The sequence below is a fragment of the Phoenix dactylifera genome, chromosome 11, assembly GCF_051530095.1.
Source record: "Phoenix dactylifera cultivar Ajwa chromosome 11, Ajwa_hap1_PhDact_Kaust_v1.1, whole genome shotgun sequence".
Classification (NCBI taxonomy): domain Eukaryota; kingdom Viridiplantae; phylum Streptophyta; class Magnoliopsida; order Arecales; family Arecaceae; genus Phoenix; species Phoenix dactylifera.
In genome coordinates, this window is record NC_143200.1 from 15,487,954 (window position 1) to 15,508,382 (window position 20,429).

The 20,429-nt window shown below is 39.4% G+C and overlaps 1 protein-coding gene across 1 annotated transcript; it reads left to right on the forward strand.

The window, feature by feature from the left end:
* The first annotated feature begins 5,333 nt into the window (after positions 1-5,333).
* Positions 5,334-6,490, forward strand: LOC103723661 (uncharacterized). The gene is made up of 2 exons (XM_008814638.3): positions 5,334-5,547; positions 5,848-6,490. The coding sequence occupies exon 2, from the start codon at positions 5,851-5,853 to the stop codon at positions 6,265-6,267; it is 417 nt and encodes a 138-aa protein (XP_008812860.2). The 5' UTR covers positions 5,334-5,547; positions 5,848-5,850; the 3' UTR covers positions 6,268-6,490.
* The last annotated feature ends 13,939 nt before the right edge of the window (positions 6,491-20,429 follow it).

A 20,429-nucleotide genomic window follows, 5' to 3' on the forward strand; every position in this document is an offset into this window, starting at 1 on the left:
GAATCACAATGTTGTTTAGTGTGAAAGTTAGGAACTACATATACTCTCCGATGTACCAGCTAGGTATAGTTACTTTCTGAACTAACTAAAATGGTGAGGCCTGTGAGATGATATTGAAAGTTCATCAAGGGAACCAGGACTGTTCGTCCATGTACTTAATTGATGGTCGTAGATAAGATGGGGCAATAATTTCATTCAGAAACCGATTGATCCATTGCATGTTCCTTCACTTATCTTTAATTTATAACTCTTGAAGTGATTGCAGGTCTCGGTGCAAAACAAATTACCCAGTTCTAGTTTCTGTATATCACTTTGCACCTGGTGCATTCCATGTCATCAGATAGATGTATAAGTTTGGTTTCCACTAAGGTCCATTGAAGCAAGTAGAACAATGCTATGACAGCGCAATTTCCTTGATGCAAATTCCTCATCTCATCTACTGTCACTTGTTATTCCGGTCTGCAATCGATGAGAGCTACGAGGGATCCATCATCTCAAATACTGCACTTGTTGCGAGCTGCCGCTGGACCTTGAAATCGATAAGGTTAACCTGAACTTGTTGCAAGATAAATAGGGTGAAGTACAGACGTAGAACATCTTGACAGAGGATGCAGAGCAACACCAGAATTCCGCATGCAGGCTTTTTTAAAATGAGGACTAGTGGTAGTTCCTTGTGGTTATGATGTGCAACTTTTTCCTTCTTCAGTATAGTCGATGCCTTTTATGCTATGCAGCTTTATGTGTATCGGAATCCCATGGATTGCTCTTCTTTTCATTTCCTGTTGAGCATCAACCCCACTCCTTTCAGTGAAAGCCTCTTTATTTGGTGAAAGTGGGCAGGGTAGTGGAGGCATGGTTTCAGTGGCAGATCTCTGTGCCAGAGGTGGTTGTGTTAGACCAGCAAAAGCAGCAGTCCCCCTGATCCCTAGATTTTCTATCTTCAACTCTGAAAATAGGGGAATTTGGTGTATTAAGTTGACTGAGGTTCTGATGGTTGAGATGCATGTATTATTTTTACTTTAATATAATGGAACAGAAGATTGGATTTTCCAAAGTTGTTAATTTTTATCAACATTGCAATTAGTCTTAGGATTTCTTGGAGACTTTATCTCGCCTAATTCTGCTATTTTGAAGGATTAGAAAACAAACTAATTAGGAACCAACATCAAGTTGAGAGCCTGCACTGTTCTAAGACTGGTGAGCATTGTCTGGAGAGATCGGACAATGTTTGTAGCTTAAAGTATTAGACTTGCAGCTGGTTGCTCTTTTTTTTGCATCTTGAACTGAATGGATCAGCTTTAGCAAATCAATTACTGAGAAAATCGAAGACAGAGGCGTCAGTTGCTTTAGAACTTTATCCTGGTAGGGAGACTAGTTAAGTAAGTAAAATCATGGTGGAGTATGGATTGGATCAGCTGATCAGCGCAAAACAAAACACTTCCAAGCACATACAAACTTCCTCAGTCAAGAGCTCCAAGAACAATAGTCCAATGCCTGCAGCACAAAACCATTAGCTCTTCCTCTGGGAGTGGACTAGGATGACCAAATGTATCCAAAATCATATGATGGTTTTCTCCTAAGATGATGTTGTTAGCATAACATGGAGGCATGGATCGAGTTGGATTGGAAAGTTCATTTTGTCGTCCTATTAATCTTATTAGCATTGAAAAATGAATATCATCGTCAACTCTATTTGGCATAACAAACATCTTTTCGCAGTCGGATTCCGTTGACGCCAGCGAACGGACCATCTTTATCTTAGAATATCCACAACGATATATCGGTAAGCAGCTTGGAGCAAACTAGATTTTAGACACCAAGGTCAGCAAGATACGCCCTTCTTACCTGCCAATTTGTCAAGGGACGTAGAAGTAAGGCACTAATGGATTGATGTTGAAAGCCAATCAAAAAACTTTCCCATATCATGAAAAAGATCGAAATCTTACATTAGATGGGCATCACAAAAGTTTCAAAGATATCAAGGCACAGTTTAACTTGTTCCATCACCAGCCTAAGTTGACAACATCATGATCAACTCTGACTTTCAGGCCATGATATACAAGCATTTTTAAATAAATGTAAAAATAATTAAAATGTAGTAACAACAGAGATAATTATTGAGAAGTTCTTAAAAAAAGAAAAAAAATAAAAAACCATTACAATCATTTGAATCACTCAATTAAACTTTGAATTAAAACAAAGCTTTCCAGTTGACATCTCATTGGATGAGTTTAAGTGGATTCAAAATTCCATCTGGTTTGGAGAACTTGTTTGAGCTCTGGTTGTGCGTCTCAGCTGAAGTTTGAGAAAGAATAATTTGTCTTCCTTCACCCGAATCTATCATTGGATCATGCAAATGTTGCTTTGAGATTTGTGCTGCTTGATGAATGAGAGAGTTTGGAGTGCTTCGAGAGCTGTGTGAAGCGCGATCTAGTGGAGAACATCGTGAAAGAAGATCAATCATTCCTTCACATGGAAGACACAGCCCGAACCTGCAGCAAACAAGCTTAAGCTAAGCTTCAGGTTGTTCTGGCTCAACTTTGTGGAAGGGGCATTCAATCAGAGTAACTTGAAAAGGCCACTGAACTCAAAATTCAGGAACCTCCCAGCTATCTGAAGTCCTTGTGGTATTTATGGAGGAAGGGAAAATAACAAGAAGTACCGTAAATAAAATTGGATATTATCATGTTTGAGGCATGTTGAGATATATGGTTAAAAGGAAATCAGAGAACCATTACAAGGAAATCAATAATGCGAATCTTGGATAGCAAAGAGTTTCTTATCAAGGACTGGTCTATGGTAGCTTTGGACACTACATAGTTGTCTAATGTTTTTGATTCACTAGAATCTGGTTTCTCTTTCTTCTAAAGAGAGAACTATGGTTTGTTTTTCTTTTTCGCTATCTTAATTGGAAAGTAGGCCAATCAGACAAGGTAGCAAACCAAGCCTATAAGGCTGAAGACAGATTGAATATGAATTGGATATCAATGTATCCATATCTATTTATATTTAGACCATACAAATGTGAATGCGAATATTAATTGAATATAAAAATTTATATTTATATTTATTAAATAAAATATTGGATATTGAAAATACAAATAAATATATGGATATAAATAAGTTTATTAAACTTTGTGAACATAAAACCAATGATATTACTGAATAGAAAATAAATTTAAGTCAGTTAATATAATCATTTACTTTTACCCTATGATGTAAGGAATCACATAATCGTTCTATTGTTTACATATGGATCATGCGAATATTTATCTTTTTGTCGTCACTTGTCTCGCAAATCACCTTTACAAACACTAACAGCCTTTTGTCGGTCGTAAAAGCCATCACGGAATTTCAAGAAAAAAAGCCTTCTTCGAGCGTTTGTTCAAGAGTATCAATTTTGAAATCTTAGTCCATCACCATCGAATTATAAGGCCAACCCAATAGTTGGGCACTAGAGACCAGTTTAGTCCCACATCGACAATGGAGGAACCAGGAAGGGGCCACAGCTTCTATAAGGTGAGATAGATATGAAATATTGAAGTTTATTTCATTCTAGGTCTATGGTGGATTTAATTATTACTTTACCATAGATTTAGGATGAAATTTTTTTTTATTTTTTTATATATAATAGCAGGATGTTGTATTCTACATTCATGGTGGACTTGACCATTTAGGGAGAGTCCCTACTGTTTAATTCATAGTGGACTTGGTCCATTTAGGAAGCCTCCCTATTAGACACCTTTCAAATTTGAACCATTAACATTTCGACCTTAAAAATTTTAAAAAGTAAATTTTAAAATTTTTAGTTAGCCATGTAGTGCAGCCGTATATCTGGATCATGATTCCCTATTGTTTAATTCACAGTGGACTTGGTCTATTTAGGAAGCCTCCCTATTAGACACCTCTTCAAATTTGGACCATTAACATTTAGACCTTAAAAATTTTAAAAAGTAAATTTTAAAAAGTTTAGTTAGCCATCGCAATGTAGTGCAGCCGTATATTTGGATCATGATATTGTCGATGGAGAAAAAAAAATACTCTTAATTTAGAGCCACCTAAAAATACTCTTGCGTATGTTTCAAAACTCTCCATCCTCTAGATCATTCATCCGCCTATATAAATCTTAAAGTACTCCGTTCTCTATCATCCATTTGTGTACAAAAATCTCAAAGCGCTTCATCTTCTATCATCATATATTTGCATATATTTGAAAAATATTCTATCTTCTATTATTCATTTGCCTGCACAAACTTAAAGTACTCTATTTCCTATCATCCATCCACCTGGACAAATCTCAAAGCATTCCATCCATATCATCCATCCACCTACACATATCTCAAAGCGCTCCATTCTCTATCATCCATTCATATGCATAAATCTCGAAGCACTTCAGCCTCTATCACCTATTCATCTACACATATCTCAAAATGCTCAATCTTTTGTGTTATTCATCTACCTACACAAATTTCAAAGCACCCCATCCCCTCTTATTAATCTACGTGAACAAATCTCAAAGTGTTGCATTCTCTATCATTCATCCACTTGCACAGTTCTCAAAGTATTCTGTCCTGTTATCATCTAGTGCATAGATCTCAAACGCTCCATGCTTTATCATCCATTTGCTTGCCCAAATCTCGAAGCATGCCATCCTCTATGATTCGCCCATTTGAATAGATCTCAAATCGTTATGTTTTTTTATCATCCAACTGCTTGCCCAAAATCTCAAAGCACTCCTCCTTTTGTTATTTATCAATTTATACAAATCTCAAAATACTCTATCCTATATGCCGCTTTTCTTCATCCTATTCAATTTGTGCCAAGCTTTACAATTTTGTAAATTTAATTATTAGGCGGCCTTGATGCGTTAACATTTTGTATAGCTGGATCATATTGCAATAATTAAAAGGTTTGGCGACCAATTGATATTCCTAAATTTTTACAATCTTAGAGAAGGCGGCTCAAAATTGGAGAAAGCTAAAAGTATCCCTGAGAAAAATGAAAAATTATTGCGTGCACCGCGTGCATAGCCACGCTGGTGCACGCCGCCAATGATGGAGAAGGGCGAGCGTGGGTCTCCATTCATCGCGCGCCCGTCTCAGACATGGCCCACAGCAATACGCCGCGGCGATTGGTGGTTGCCCGCAATAATTTTTCCAAAAAAAAAAAAAAAAAGGCAACAACGGCTACTATACTCATAAATCAGCGGTAAAGGAGAGAGCGCCCATTAACGGGGCTCCAAATGGAATGCAAAACCCTGCACCAAATAAAGTAAATTTATTACAGAAGTACCACCCTTCCGTTAGAACCCCACAGTAGCCGTCGGATTGGACACGTCTCACGCATCTAACCATTCTTGGATCGAACTCTTATAACGGGCACTGCAACCCAGCTGAGCTTCCCTCTCTCTCTCAGGCTGATCACCAGGAGGGATAAAAATCCTTCCTTTTTTAACTCTCTCTTTCCTCGCTCTCCGGTCTTGGAAACCCTGGGCTCGAGCTGTGACACTTCGAAGATCACATTCGAGGAGTCCGTAGCTGGATTGAGGTTTGGTTTGCTTCCCTTCGCTCGTTTTCTCCATCTTTAATCCCTTCTCTGCGCTTCGAAAGCGCCCAAAAAGAGAGAGATTCTCCTCCCTCCCACTTTTTTTTTTTTTAGTTTATCAGCAAATGCCTCTGAATCTTGCTCAAGATCCACTGCTTTTTTTCCCTTCTTCTCTGCTTTGTTTGCCTTTTGAAACACTATTCGCCTCAAAAATTCGCTAAGAATCCCATCAGCTTTCTCGATCCATTCGCGTCGAAAGGCATCCAAAAATCGAATCTTTTTGGGTTTTTTCTTGGCGTCTAGGAAATGTCGTACCCGCTGGAGCAGCAGCAACAGCAGCAACCGCCGCCTTCGCCAGTGTACGAGGTGGTGTCGAGGTCGAGCGGCGGGGGGTCGTACGGGCCGGTGATCGGCGTTATTGCCGTCATCGCCGTGCTCGGCGTCATTGCCGGGATCGTGGGGCGGCTCTGCTCCGGGCGGAGGATATTCGGGTACGGCTACGACTTCGAGGGGTGGATCGAGCGCAAGTGCGCCTCCTGCATCGACGGGAGAGTGGAGCTACGCCCACCTCCGCCGCCGGTGGCTGTGCCGGCGGCGGGGCCTGGTGCGAATGGAAGCGGCGGCAGTGCGGCGGCGGCGCCGGCGTCAGTGGGAGCGCGGCCGCAGAGGAAGCAGGCGGAGCGGGCGGCGACGACGGCGGCGGCGGCGGCGGCCGAGACCTGAGCGTGTTCTCGAACTGTGTGGGGAATGGGGTCCTTCTTCCTTATTCCCTTTTTTTTTTTAAAAAAAAGTATTTATTTGCCTTTTCTTTGGTTTATGTTCAGTCTTTTCGGAGTCTTTTTGTTCTCTATTTTCCATATGGGTTGTGGTTACATGGAGGCCATGGCGTCACCAATCAAAAAGTTCAGTTCCTCCATGGTGATGTTATAACTCGAGAAGGGGTGGTTCTATATACACCCCCCCTATTGCTCAGGACACCCCCCAAAAATTAAAAAAAAATTAAATACTCTCTACACCCCCCCCATTTGCTAAGGACACCCCTAAAAAATTAAAAATTCCTAAATTACCCCCCACCCTCCCCACCCCCTCACCTAAATTGCTCTCTACACCCCCCAAACCCCCCCCACCCCGCTCTTCCCCTCCAAAACACCTCGCCAACGCCCAAAACCCCCCGTTCCCCCTTCTCCCTCTCGTCGCCGGCATTCTCCCGATCTCCGACCACCTCGCCGGCTTCTCCCGGAACCACCTCGCCGGCTTCTCCCGAAATTTTTTTTTTTCACGGTTCGTGCTCCGTTCGGCACTGGATCGCCGAACAAAAGGCTTCTGTTCGGCTGAACAGTGCCGGACAGAAGCCTTCTGTTCGGCACTGTACAGCCGAACAGATCTGTTCGGTTGAGGGTTGCCGAACAGAAGGCTTCTGTTCGGCACTGTTCAGCCGAACAGAAGACTTTTGTTCGGCGATCCAGTGCCGAACGGAGCACGAACCGTGAAAAAAAAAAATTTCGGGAGAAGTCGGCGAGGTGGTTCCGGGAGAAGCCGGCGAGGTGGTCGGAGATCGGGAGAATGCCGGCGACGAGAGGGAGAAGGGGGAACGGGGGAGGAGGGGTTTAAGGGGGGTTTGAGGGGTGTTTTTTTTTTTCTTTTCAAAACGAAACGGAGGAGGAGGAAGGGGGGTGTATGAGAAAATTTCAAGGGCAATATGGTAATTACACTAAAGGTTAGTTTGGGTTTTTTCTTTTGGTTTTTGGGGGGTGTCCTGAGCAATAGGGGGGGTGTATATAGAACTACCCCTCGAGAAGAGATGGAAAGGAGTTGAGTCCTTTTGTTTCTCTCCTTCACTTCGTGTGTCTTGTGTTGTGTGCGTCTGTGAGTCTCCTGGTAATCATGCAGCAAGTTGTTATGAAAAGAAAAGAAACAAAACTAAAAAGATAATTATCCAGTAAACGCGTGACCTTTTCAAGTCTTTTCCTTTAGCTCCGAAGGAGCAATTCGTTACATGATAAGATAAATTATTTAAATATAAAATATCTAATTTCTAATAGCTCGTTTGTTTCGTAGAAAAACAAAAAAAATAAAGTCAAGTATTTAGTTGGAGTTTTCACAAAAAAAAAAGACATAAAAAAGTTTAATTCCTAGCAACTAAAAGTTAGAATAACTTTTTTGAAAAAATACTCTTAAATTTTTAGATAACATAAAAAAATATTAAGAATATAAAAATTATTTTATATAATTTTGTATAAAAATAGATGTTCAACCAAACGGACATGTAATTTTTTATGATCAACTAAAAATATAAAAAATTATTATTATTATTATTATTTTTTTGGATCAAATGAGTCTTAAGTGCTTATATGTATATATTATGTTGACATAATTGCATTTATATCAAGACATGTTTTTGTCATTTTCTCTATATATATTAGAATTGCGGATGATATGCTCCCAAGGCGTAACTCCAAAAGGTTAGTAAAAAAAAGCCAAAAACGAGAAGGTCTCCAAAACCGGTTCTGCAAGAGGGCAAAATGGGAGTTTTCAGAAAGTACAAGCTCCCCTGTCTTGGTCTTATGATGTTTTTAACAAGTTTAATTGGGATGAGCTTTGGGGAGTTTATCAGCGCTCGTTGGATTTTACTGGTGTGATGGTAACGTGAGCAGTTGTACCCTAATAGGTCTACCTCCTGCTTATTTCTTTTTGAATGTAGCCAAAAAATAATAATAAAAAAAAATCAACGTGATTTTGGCTAAGCTGCCGATTGCAGTGTGGGTTGTAGTGCTGTACAATTTTTTTTTCCGATAGGGACATCAGAATTCTTCATCCAGATGATCCTGAGCCTCCGGATTGAGTCAAGACTCGGATTGGATCCATTTGAGTCCGAGTCATTTTCTTTTATTGCATTATTTACTTCTATCTTAATCAAGTTAATTTGGTCCATTGTTTTATTATTAGACTGATTCTTCTTAGCGATATACGGCGAATAGTAAAAGACTGTGACTCTTTTCGGATTGCTCATATTTACCGGAAGGCGAATAGGGTGGCTGATTTAGTTGCCTTCTTCACTGTTCATCACTTCGAAAAGGTTTTATGGACATGAGCTGATATTGTATCCCATTTTTATGCCACATATTATATCTTGGCTCGATTGTATTCATGCTAGATTAACGTGGGCGACCATTGTATAAAAATAAAAAAAAAGCTTAATCTAATATAAGTGGGTACTTTATAGAGATTTAAAACTAAATTTAGTATGGCTTCAGACAGATATACTTTACAATCAAATGCTAGAAAAATTTAATTCGTGAGCTATATTTGTTGTCTAGGCTGCACCGTCAACCTGAGGTATATTTGCTTGATAATGGTGTTCTATCTTGATGCCATGTCAGTGGTCCAGTGGATGAGATATTTTTGAAGTGAAACGATGATGAATGATGGTATCTAACTAATTCTAGACGGAAGATTCTATAAACGCTCAGCGTCACTTCATAAAATATTTGCGCAATACATTATATAAAAACTTAAAAATCAGATGTGTAAATTTGAATAATATACAAATGCGAAGCGCCGTTGTATAATAATTGCATGGCTCTTCTATTTCACGCTTTTTCTTTCAAGTTTTTATTTTAATATTGTACCATCTCTCTCTAAAAGTCTCATGCACGGTGCATACTAAACGCCAGTATTAAATTAATGTTAAAAGCACATTAATGGGAAGAGCCGGCACCACTATCATTATGAAACCAAAGATCGTGTCGGTAGGGATGAAATGCGGCCGAAAATAAATCGAATGCTAGCATATTTATATTTATATTTATTTTATTTCATAAATATAAATATAAATATAAATATTAGTTAGATATAAAAAATATATTTATATTTATATTAAATAGATATGGTACAAATCGATAAATATAGATATAAATCAGATATCAGAAATATAGGTATAAATCAGATAATTAAACTTTATGACCATAAAATCAAAGATATTACTAAGTGGATAGTAAATCAAGTTAATAGCATATTAATATGGTTATTTATTTTTCTTAAAAGTTTATGAGTATCATATAAAATTAAATAGTATTACAAATAAAAATGATTATTCGGATACGAATCAGATAGTTGTCTATCGATATTAATTTTTTTTTTTTGTTGACCGATATGGATTCGAATATTGATATTAATCGGATGCTCAAATTTTTATCTATACTTAGATAAATTTAGATATAAAACTGGATTCTAATGGATATTATCTGATCCATTTTCACCTCTATGGTGGTAATTAGTAGCTGATCAAGTTGGCACCACAAGCTCTTTTAACAAATTATTATTACTCTGGAAGATCAGTATCTTTTGACGGTCAATTGTACTTTTAGTGCTATCATATTTATAGAGAAATCATATCGGCACTATGTTGCTATTCAAGTCACCAATTATAGTCAGTCATCTTTATAGCAGTGTACAAAGGTGCAGAGTTTATAGAAATAAGCGATTGTGATTGGCGGCATGTACACTCACATTGTATACTTTGTGTAGGATATAACTTTTCCGTATCTATAGAACGCGGTCACCTAGCTTGCACCAATAAACTATTTCGTTCCTTCCACTAAGGCAGGGATTTCTATTTTTTTATATAGTAGTCTCTGGTTCAGAAAATATTAAAAACATTCCCTAAACTGGGACGAGGGGAAGGTTGTCATGTGGAAGGGGATATTAAATGGTTAAACTGTTATATGGAGAGCACGGCACTGATGGGGTGGGGCTCATGTGGGAAGAGCCCACATGATTAGCTTTCCAGTACGGTAAGAATCCCTTCTTCCCTCGCAGCAGGTTTTTGGCCCCACAAAAGCCCCTGCGAGCTCTCTCCTCTCTCTCCCTTGTGTTTTTAGGCTGGTCTGGATCGGCAGGAATAGTTATTGCATAAGTTATTCCTATTTTTCGTTGGAAACAACTTTTGAAATAACTCTATAATGTTATTTCAAGAAAACCATTCCTTGCATCTTTCTATCGTTTATAAGTTGTTGGGGTGGCATAAAGTTCATTCTAATTTTTTTTTCACCATCCTGGTTTAGCAGTGAGATGGACAGGACCATGGTCCAAATTAGCTTTTTGTCTAAGATTTAAACCTAGATATAAGCCATCAATAATCTCTCTCTCTCTTTTTTTTTTAATACATCGGCTGCTCACACTACTCTAGCATGAACATAGCCATCAGAATTAAGAGAGAGAAAACAACTCAGCGTTGGAAGAACAGATGTATGACACATGCAGAGGACCTCTTCAAAGTATTGAGTAGCAAAGGAGGCGATCCAGTCAGCGATACTGTCCGCCTCTTAGTACACATGCACAACCTGGAAGGCATCATACTTCTTCACCAACCACCGGATGTTGTCTAGTAGTAGGTGTTCTACCCTCCTCCGCCCTTTTTTTATATCCAACCAATCACCATAGCTGAATCCCCCTCAAGACCCATCTTACGTAGGAGATTGCCTTCCACGCTACCCTGAGCTCTGCACCAAGAGCTGATGCCTCGAATATCAAGCCGATTCGAATATCTTTGGTTCCCATTAAGCTTGTTTCTCTCCACGTATCGCTTCTCAATTGCCTCCGAATAGGATTTTGTCACACCTGGGTCCTAAATACTAATGCTGGCCCGTTCGATCGATATTAAGATTTGATTTGACATGGTTCACAGATGAAAACCTATCGTTACATCGAGGTCATGTCCCGAGCCCCAAGCAAAGCACGTTGGAGAGATGGGATATAATTTTACATCGTCTATGTTAGGTTCGAGTCACAAATAGTATGAAGTAACATTTTTTTTCAATTGGATGATGATCATGCATCAATGATACAAATTATTAAATATTATCTATTATTTTTAAATTATCTATATATAAAAAAAATGTAATTTGAAGATTCTAGTTATATATTAAATAGCCAAAAATTGAGTAATTTAAATAAAATAAAAAAAAATATATTTTATTTGATTGTTTGATGCATAAGTTAGAAGTTTCCAAATCAAGCAGTTTTAATTGTCTGATTTTTGATATCTTAGCAGTTTAGTTAGAGAACGCGGATCATATATAATAGCTCAAATTATTGGTGTAGAACTCTCATCATCTAATTCAAAAAAAAATATGATGCGGGATGAATGCGAGGGATTTAAACATAAGGGTTATCAGTAAGTTATGTTGATTAACTAGCCTAATTGCAACAGAAAATTCAGTCACATATGAGCTAAGAAAGCATTATCATGAGCATAGTAATTTTAGGATTAGTTATCCGCATGTATTAATTCATTTAGGACTTAGAGTAATGGACCGTTGTGGTTGAGAAACAATTAGATTAGGACGCTTTCTTTAATAAATCAGACCTAGAATTGAGGCTTACCAAACATTGAACTTCTGGAATTCTTCTGGAGGAGGATCCTTGATCTCACTCTCGAGGGTTGATGATTGGATAACCAAGCTTCATCTTCCGTTGCAACAGGGCCCCCTTGCTATTGGTTTGGAAGGATAATAGACCCAATGACATGGAGTACTTTAAGGACCTGCAAAGAAACAGGGATTAGAGGTTTGGCGTGAGAGAGGAATGGAAATCACAAAAGAAAAAGGAGGCGAGAGGAGATAGGGCTGCGGTGGATGTGGAAGTGGCTTTAGGGCCTCGCGCCCAACTTGGAACAAGGGCCTCACGCCCAACCTTCTCTCAAGGTGATAAAGCAAGATTGCTAAGGAAGAAAGAAGCTCTTTTTATTCATTCATCAACTGCCGAGAGTGAGATCAAGGATCCTCCTCCAAAAGAATTCCAGAAGTTCAATATTTTGTAAGCCTCAACTCTAGGTCTGATTTATTGAAGAAAACGTCCTAATCTAGTGGTTTCTCAACCACAATGGTCCATTACTATAAGTCCTAAATGAATTAGTATATACGGGTAACTAGTCCTGAAATTACTATGCTCATGATAATGCTTTCTATGCTCATATGTGACTGAATTTTCTGTTGCAATTAGGCTAGTTAATCAACATAACTTACTGATAACCCTTATGTTTAAATCCCTCGCATTCATCCCACATCATTTTTGGTATCAGAGTAGGCTAATTAGGACATGCACATTGATTATGCTGAAATTCTGCACTTGCTGAATGTTGCCCAAGAAGACAACCCAAGAGGGGGGGTGAATTGGATTTTAAGTAATAATTGCAAATTAAAACTTAATGAGTAACTAATTAAACCTTATTGCAAGTGGATTAATTAGTTTACTATATGCAGTGGATGAAGGGAAAGGGAGAGACAATAATACAATCACAAACACAAGAGATTTTATAGTGGTTCAGAGCTAACCCTTGCTCCTACGTCCACTCTCCAAGCTTCACTTGGGAGTTCACTATAATCCCTCGGATTACAGTCGGTTATTTTACAAGCTCACAACCCAACTTGTTGTTTTACGAGATCACAACGAACTCGGTCGGTTTTCACAGGCTCACCGACTAGAACCACCCGATTATTTTTCCAGGATCACAATCGAACCCTTACACCGTTGGTTTTAATCTCGGCTCACCAACAAACCTCAACAACCTTGATTCAATCCCCTGATTGAATCAAGTAACAAGAAAACAGTTTGTAAAGAGTACAGGAAAAGCTTCTTAACAAGCAAATATGAACAATATAAATAATGCAGAGTTAGAAGCTCTCAAACAGATTTTGGAAGAGGAAGAAAGGGCTTCTCGAACTCTGAGTCTCCTCTTTGAATGCACTGATGATCTGATGTCAGAGGAGAGCCTTGAATGCGAGGAAGACGTTTGGAGGATGGACTTCAATGCACTTCTTCCTTCTTTCTCTTGTCTTAACTCTTGAGAGGCTTTGGTAGGTGGAAATCCCTTTTGCTTTGAATGGAGTCTCTCTTTCTTACTCTATTACTGTTCACTCTGGCTATTTAAGCAATCCCCATCGAAAACTAGCCGTTAGACATACTTTTAGAGCCATTCTGCACAATCTGCAACTCCTGACCAAGTGTCCGTTGGGATAGGAGTCGACTCGGCTGTTGCTGGAGTCGACTCATGCTTTACTGGAGACGACTCGTCCACTGTTCAAAATTTGAAATAAAGTGCTGTCCCTTTCTGGAGTCGACTCGGCTAAACCTGGAGTTGACTCGCCAATGTCCGGAGATGACTCTCCCTTCTGGAGACGACTCGTTCTTCAGGAATCCAAAGATCTTTCTTTCGGGTTTACTTCCTCGAGTCGACTCAGATTCTCTTGGAGTCGACTCGGCTCTCAGAGCCAGAAAAACTGGTCTTCTATCTTTAGAGTTGAACTGCCTCGGAGTCGACTCGCACTTTGCTGGAGTCGACTCGGCTCTCAGACACCGAAAAACTGGTCTTCTGTCTTTGGAGTTGAACTGCCTCGGAGTCGACTCGGACTTTGCTGGAGTCGACTCGGCTCTCAGACACCGAAGTTGGCTCTCTGACTTTTAGTCTTGCATTCCTCTGAGAGTCGACTCTTGCTTCTTTAGGAGTCGACTCGCCAACTGTCGGAGTCGACTCAAGTTCTTCTGGAGTCGACTCGGTTCTCAGAGTCCAAAACAACTTCTCTGTCTTTCTGTCTGTTACTCCTTGGAGTCGACTCGGAACTATCGGGGGTCGACTCGGCAAGCATCGGAGTCGACTCGAATTCTTCAGGAGTCGACTCGGTGACAGGGTCTGAGATTCATCTTTCTGTCCTGCTGTCTGTTCTCAGTCGGAGTCGACTCGTAATGTGCCGGAGTTGACTCGAGCCTGTGCCAAAACGTCTGAAACACTTGGAGTCGACTCGAAATCTTTCGGAGTCGACTCGAGTTCCAGACTTTGGTTCAAACTGAGTTCCATGCTTAGCCAAAATGTATTGAACCAAAGCTAGAGACAATTAAATATAAATTCACAAATATTTGGCTGAAATACTAGATTGAATTCATTAGTATAACATAAGATATACTCAAATGCTTTGAGCTCATCAAAATCAAATAGGGTTATAATCAATCACTCCACAATCTCCCCCTTTTTGATGATGACAAAACATTGAGTATTTGTAAAGTGAATTGCTCAACCAAAAGGAGATTTATAATAAAGTTTTGAAATGAATTCAAGTGTCTAGTCATTTAATTTATCCAAAATTGAAAGGTGTGAAACAGTAAATCCTAAAGTTAAAGCTCCCCCTTTCATTTAGAATTATATAAGCCTTCATGTCATGCAATCAATTGTTTGGCTTATATATGTTTAATGAATTTGCTTTCTTAAAATTTCAGATTCTCCCCCTCAACATATGCATTCAATTTTGTTTAGATTCTCTGAATTTTCTTTTAATGTCTTGAAGCTTTTGAGCTTAAATTTTTGTTTTAGAGGAAAAATCTGACAATTTGTTCTTGAGTATGATTCAACTAATCTCCGAATATTCCTTGAATAGATTCTGGAGATTACTCCTTTAGGAGCCCCAACAGAGAGATAATGAGCCTCGAGGTATCGAATTCACTAAGAACAAATTACTTTTTGCTTTAAGAATTTTCTTTTTAGTGATTTTCTTTACATTTCAATTCAATATATTTTCTTTCCCTTTTTGTCATCATAGCAAAAAAAAGTGCAGAACATAGAAAAGTATTGCACAGTTTGTAAAAAAGTGTCTACTCATTGTATTGATGCCGAATTGAGTACAATTGTAAAAAAAAAATACAAGTATAGAAAACAAATACATCATAAGATTGAAAACAAAGCTACACTAGGGTTTCTTTGCAGTGGAGGATGAAGCTTCTCCTCTAAGCCTAGTCACTTGCAAGACTAAGCTTATCCCCTCCGAGATGTTCCCTAGTTGCTTGATGATCTCCGAGGTGGCCCTAGACTGTGTCGTGGTAAGCTCGGTCACACTCGCCTGAAGGGTGTCCAACCTGGAGAGCAGTGCTTGGGCTAGTCTCTCTGCACCATGGCTCTGGCTCCCTAGCTCATGTCTGATGCCATCTCGCATCTTCTTCGTGTCGTCCTTGACGTCACTCATGTTCCAGTATTGAGCTTGGACCAGGCTGCACACATTGGATATCTCCTCCCTCAAGTGCGCAGTCATCTCGGCTACTGCTGCCAGGGAGGGAACTAGCTCCGTGGAGGGAGCACTTGAAGGACCTCGGAGCTCCCTCAGCAGATCATCTCTTAGATCTCTCACTATCTCCTGCCGCAACTCTCGGAGCTGCTCAGAAGATATCCGGACCTCCAGAGGCTGCAGCTGAGAAGGTGGGGCAGTGGAGGTGGAGGGCTCAGTAAGTGTAGGACCAGAGGTAGAAGGATAGGTGGGAGGATCTGTATAGTGGTCCTAGTCATGGTCAGGGCTAGGGGAGTGATGAGTGGTAGGGTCAGAAGATGTGGATGATTTTCTAACCCAGACTCCCCCTACCTTGTGGAATCCCATCCGGTGAAAGGTCCCCTCACCCATGCAATCTGTAAAACGCAGTGAGCGAGAGGGTTCCCCCTCAGGGATAGAAACCTCTAACTGTCTAAATATCAGAGTGAATAACATACCATAGGGGAGACTCAGCCTAGGTTTGTCTAGGGGTTCACAAAGGTATTTGTAGATGAGTTTTGGAAAGTTGATGGGAGTGTCTTGGAGGAGGTAGAACATCAAGGCCAGGTCTCTCTCGGAAATGAAGTCAAACCTACCAGTCTTTGGGAAGAGAGTCCTAGAGATGATACTAAGGAGAAGCCGCATTTCAGCCGAAAGTTGATTTGCGAACACCTCCTCTATGGGGGACAAGGGTGGACTCCCTAAGATGGCCGTAAGGGCCTCTGTCCTATCAGAGGGGTGTGTGGGAACAATCCCCTCACTTGAGAGATGGAGGACTCGAGCAATGAAATCCTCCGAGATGAAAACAGGGACATCCATAACAGTTCCCTGGATACCCCCGCTGACCCGTGCGATTGTACCATAGAATTTTCTAACTAGTCCTGGATAGGTAGGGAGGTCAAGTGTGCAGAAAAATTCTAAACCCTGGGCCCTAAGGTGATGCCCTAGGTTGAACCCTTCCCGGGAGAGGAAGTCAAAGTTGACTTGCCTCCCGGTAGAGACAACCTTCCCGGCGCATGAGCGCGAGGGAACCGGCCTAGGCGGGGAAGGAACCGGAGGTGGTGGCCTCGCCGGTTCGTTCCGAGCCTTGGACCGTCACTCGGCCCCGCTCGCAGAGACGGGTCTCTTTCGGCTCGGAACAATGACCTTCCTAGGCATTTTGACCTAACGACGGAGAAGGACACAGAAAATAGGAAGAAAAACTCGACGGAGAAGACCTAGACTGGGTCGGAGACAAGTTCGGAGACGGCTCTAGGATTTTGGAACAGTGTCGGCTGTGAAGAGAAGTGAGGAATAAACGTTTCGATTAGGGTTAAAAATTGGATTCCCGACCTCGAGTCGACTCCGGTAAGTCGCGAGTCGATTCGACTGCGAGTCGACTCCCAAATATGCGCGAGTCGACTCCCCCATGAGCCGACTCTAAAATGTGTTCGAGTCGACTCGAACTCTGGCACACAACCAAAAATATTGTTATTTTTGTGCCAAATGAGAGAGTTATGGGCTTATCTAGGATTTATGAACTGATTTGATGATCATAGATAAGCAATTCTATGTCCAACATAAACCAATCCTCAAAATCTATGAACTAGAGGAGAGTATCACTAGAATGGATCAATCACTCCTAACCCTCTTCTAAGTATGCAAAATCGATCTTCACTCAAAGGTTTTGTGAAGATATCAGCAAGTTGATCATCAGTACAAACAAATTGAAGTGTCACATCACCATTCAGTTTATGATCTCTTATGAAGTGATATCTTATCTCAATATGTTTAGTTCTTGAATGTTGAATTGGATTTTTAGTTAGATTAATGACACTTGTATTATCACAGTTAATGGAAATTTTATCTTGTTTAATGTCATAATCTTCAAGTTGTTGTTTAATCCACAAGATTTGAGCGCAACAACTCCCGGCAGCAACATATTCGGCTTCAGCCGTAGATAGTGCAACCGAGTTTTGTTTCTTGCTAAACCAAGAGATTAAGTTTTCTCCTAAGAATTGACATGACCCGCTGGTGCTTTTTCTATCAAGTTTGCAACCAGCGAAGTCTGAATCAGTGTACCCTATTAAGTTTATGCTCGAATCTTTAGAGTACTATAACCCTATGGTTTTTGTTCCTATTAGGTATTTAAAGATTCTCTTAACAACAAGTAAGTGTGATTCCTTAGGATTAGATTGATATCTAGCACACATGCATACACTAAACATGATATCAGGTCTACTTGCAGTGAGATATAATAAAGATCCTATCATACCTCTATACATCTTTTGATCTACTGATTTATCTGATTTATCTTTGTCTAGTTTGCATGATGAACTCATGGGTGTGCTGATTGACTTGTTTCCTTCCATATCAAACTTCTTAAGCATCTCCTTGATGTATTTAGCTTGATTGATGAAGATTCCCTCTTCAGATTGTTTGATTTGGAGCCCGAGAAAATAGGTCAGCTCTCCCGTCATGCTCATTTAAAATTCACTCTGCATTAAGTCAGCAAATTCTTCGCAGAGGTGATTGTTAGTAGCACCAAAAATAATATCATCTACATAAATCTGCACTACTAACATTTCTTTGTTTTTCTTCTTTAAAAACAGCGTTGTATCAACATTTCCTCTAGAGAATTCATGGTCTAATAGAAATTTGCTAAGTCTTTTATACCATGCTCTAGGAGCTTGTTTCAAACCATAAAGTGCTTTGTTTAGTTTATACACATAATTGGGGTATTGATGATTTTCAAAACCAGGAGGTTGTTCTACATACACCTCCTCATTAATATACCCATTCAAAAAGGCACTCTTTACATTCATTTGAAATAGTTTGAAATCTTTAGAGCATGCAAATGCTAGTAACAATCTAATTGCTTCAAGTCTAGCTACAGGAGCAAAAGTTTCATCAAAGTCTATACCTTCTTCTTGATTATAGCCTTTTGCTACTAGTCTAGCCTTGTTCCTAATCACGATTCCATTTTCATCAAGTTTATTTTTATAAATCCATTTAGTTCCTATTATTGAGTATTCAGTGGGTCGTTCAACTAGGTTCCATACCTTGTTTCTAGTGAATTGGTTTAGCTCTTCTTGCATTGCATTTATCCAATTTACATCATTTTCAGCTTCTTCTATATTTTTAGGTTCAAAGTGTGAGACAAATGCTAGATGATTATTTAAGTTCATAAGAGATGCTCTAGTTCTAACAGGTTGAGAGGGATCATCTAAAATTAATTCCTTAGGATGACCATGAGCATACCTCCAAGCCTTAGTCAGCCCATGATCAACAATTACCTCTTGGCTTGTTGATGCTTCTCCAATTTGCTTTGGTTCATCTTCTTGTAATGTCATCTCATCAATTTTTTCTTCAAGAATTTCTGCATCATCATCAAGAGCTACTTTCTTGCTAGAAGAGATATCATTAGTATCATCAAAAACAACATGTATAGACTCTTCAATAACAAGGGTTCTTTTGTTAAAGACTCTGTAAGCTTTACTTGATGTAGAATATCCCAAAAAGATACCTTCATCAGATTTAGAATCAAATTTACCTAAGTTATCTTTGCCATTATTATGAATGAAACACCTACATCCAAAAACATGAAAAGTTTACTTTAGGCTTTCTATTTCTCCAAAGTTCATAAGGTGTTTTCTTTATAATAGGTCTCAATAAAACTCTATTTAGTTTATGACATGATGTATTAATGGCTTCTCCCCAAAAGTACTTAGGGAGGTTACTTTCACACAGCATGGTTCTAGCCATTTCTTCTAGAGTTCTATTCTTTCTTTCTACAACTCCATTTTGTTGTGGTGTCCTAGGTGCAGAGAAATTATGAGTTATCCCCTTTTTACTACAAAATTCGTCAAATAGATGATTTTCAAATTCCGTTCCATGATCACTCCTAATAGCTATAACTGAAGCATTTCTTGAATTAGTAACTTCCTTATGAAATTTCTTGAACACAGAAAATGCTTCATCTTTATGAGCTAAGAACATGACCCATGTGTATCTAGAAAAATCATCTACAATGACAAGGCCATACTTGTTTCCACCAAGACTTGTAGTTCTAGTTGGTCCAAATAGATCCATGTATAGTAGTTCAAGGGGTCTAGTAGTAGTGACACAATTTATGGATTTAAAAGAGCTCCTAGATTGTTTGCCATATTGACATGCTTCACAAATTTTATTTTTCTCAAATTTTAGTTTTGGCAAACCTATTACAGAATATCTTTTAACTAGTTTTGATATTGTATCCATACTTGCATGACCTAACTTACGGTGCCATAGCCAACTTATATCATTAACCTTATTATCACTAGCTACTAAGCAAGGATTATTTTTGGCAAGATCTTCAAGATCTACTACGTAGACATTTCCACGTCTTATTCCTTTGAATACTAGGCTATTGTCAATTGAGTTGGTTATGATGCATAGGGTTGGCTTAAACAAAACATCAAAACCCCTATCACATAATTGACTTATGCTAAGTAAGTTATGCTTAAGACCATCTACAAATCGTACATTATCAACAAAGGTTGAGGAGGTGATTTGTACTTTACCTATACCAATGATGTGACCTTGGTTATTGTCTCCAAATGTCACTGCACCTCCCTTTTTAGGCTCAAGGGTGAAGAATTGCTCTTTGTCATCCGTCATGTGTCTTGAGCAGCCACTATCCAAGTACCAACAGTTTTTGTCGACCATGGCTGCAAGACACTCCTACACAAGGAAATCATACAATTTTAGGTACCCAAGTTTTCTTGGGTCCGTCGTGGTTAGTAATGTTGGTTCCTTTTGGAACCCAAACTTTTTTAATTTTCTTTTTAGCTTTTTCTT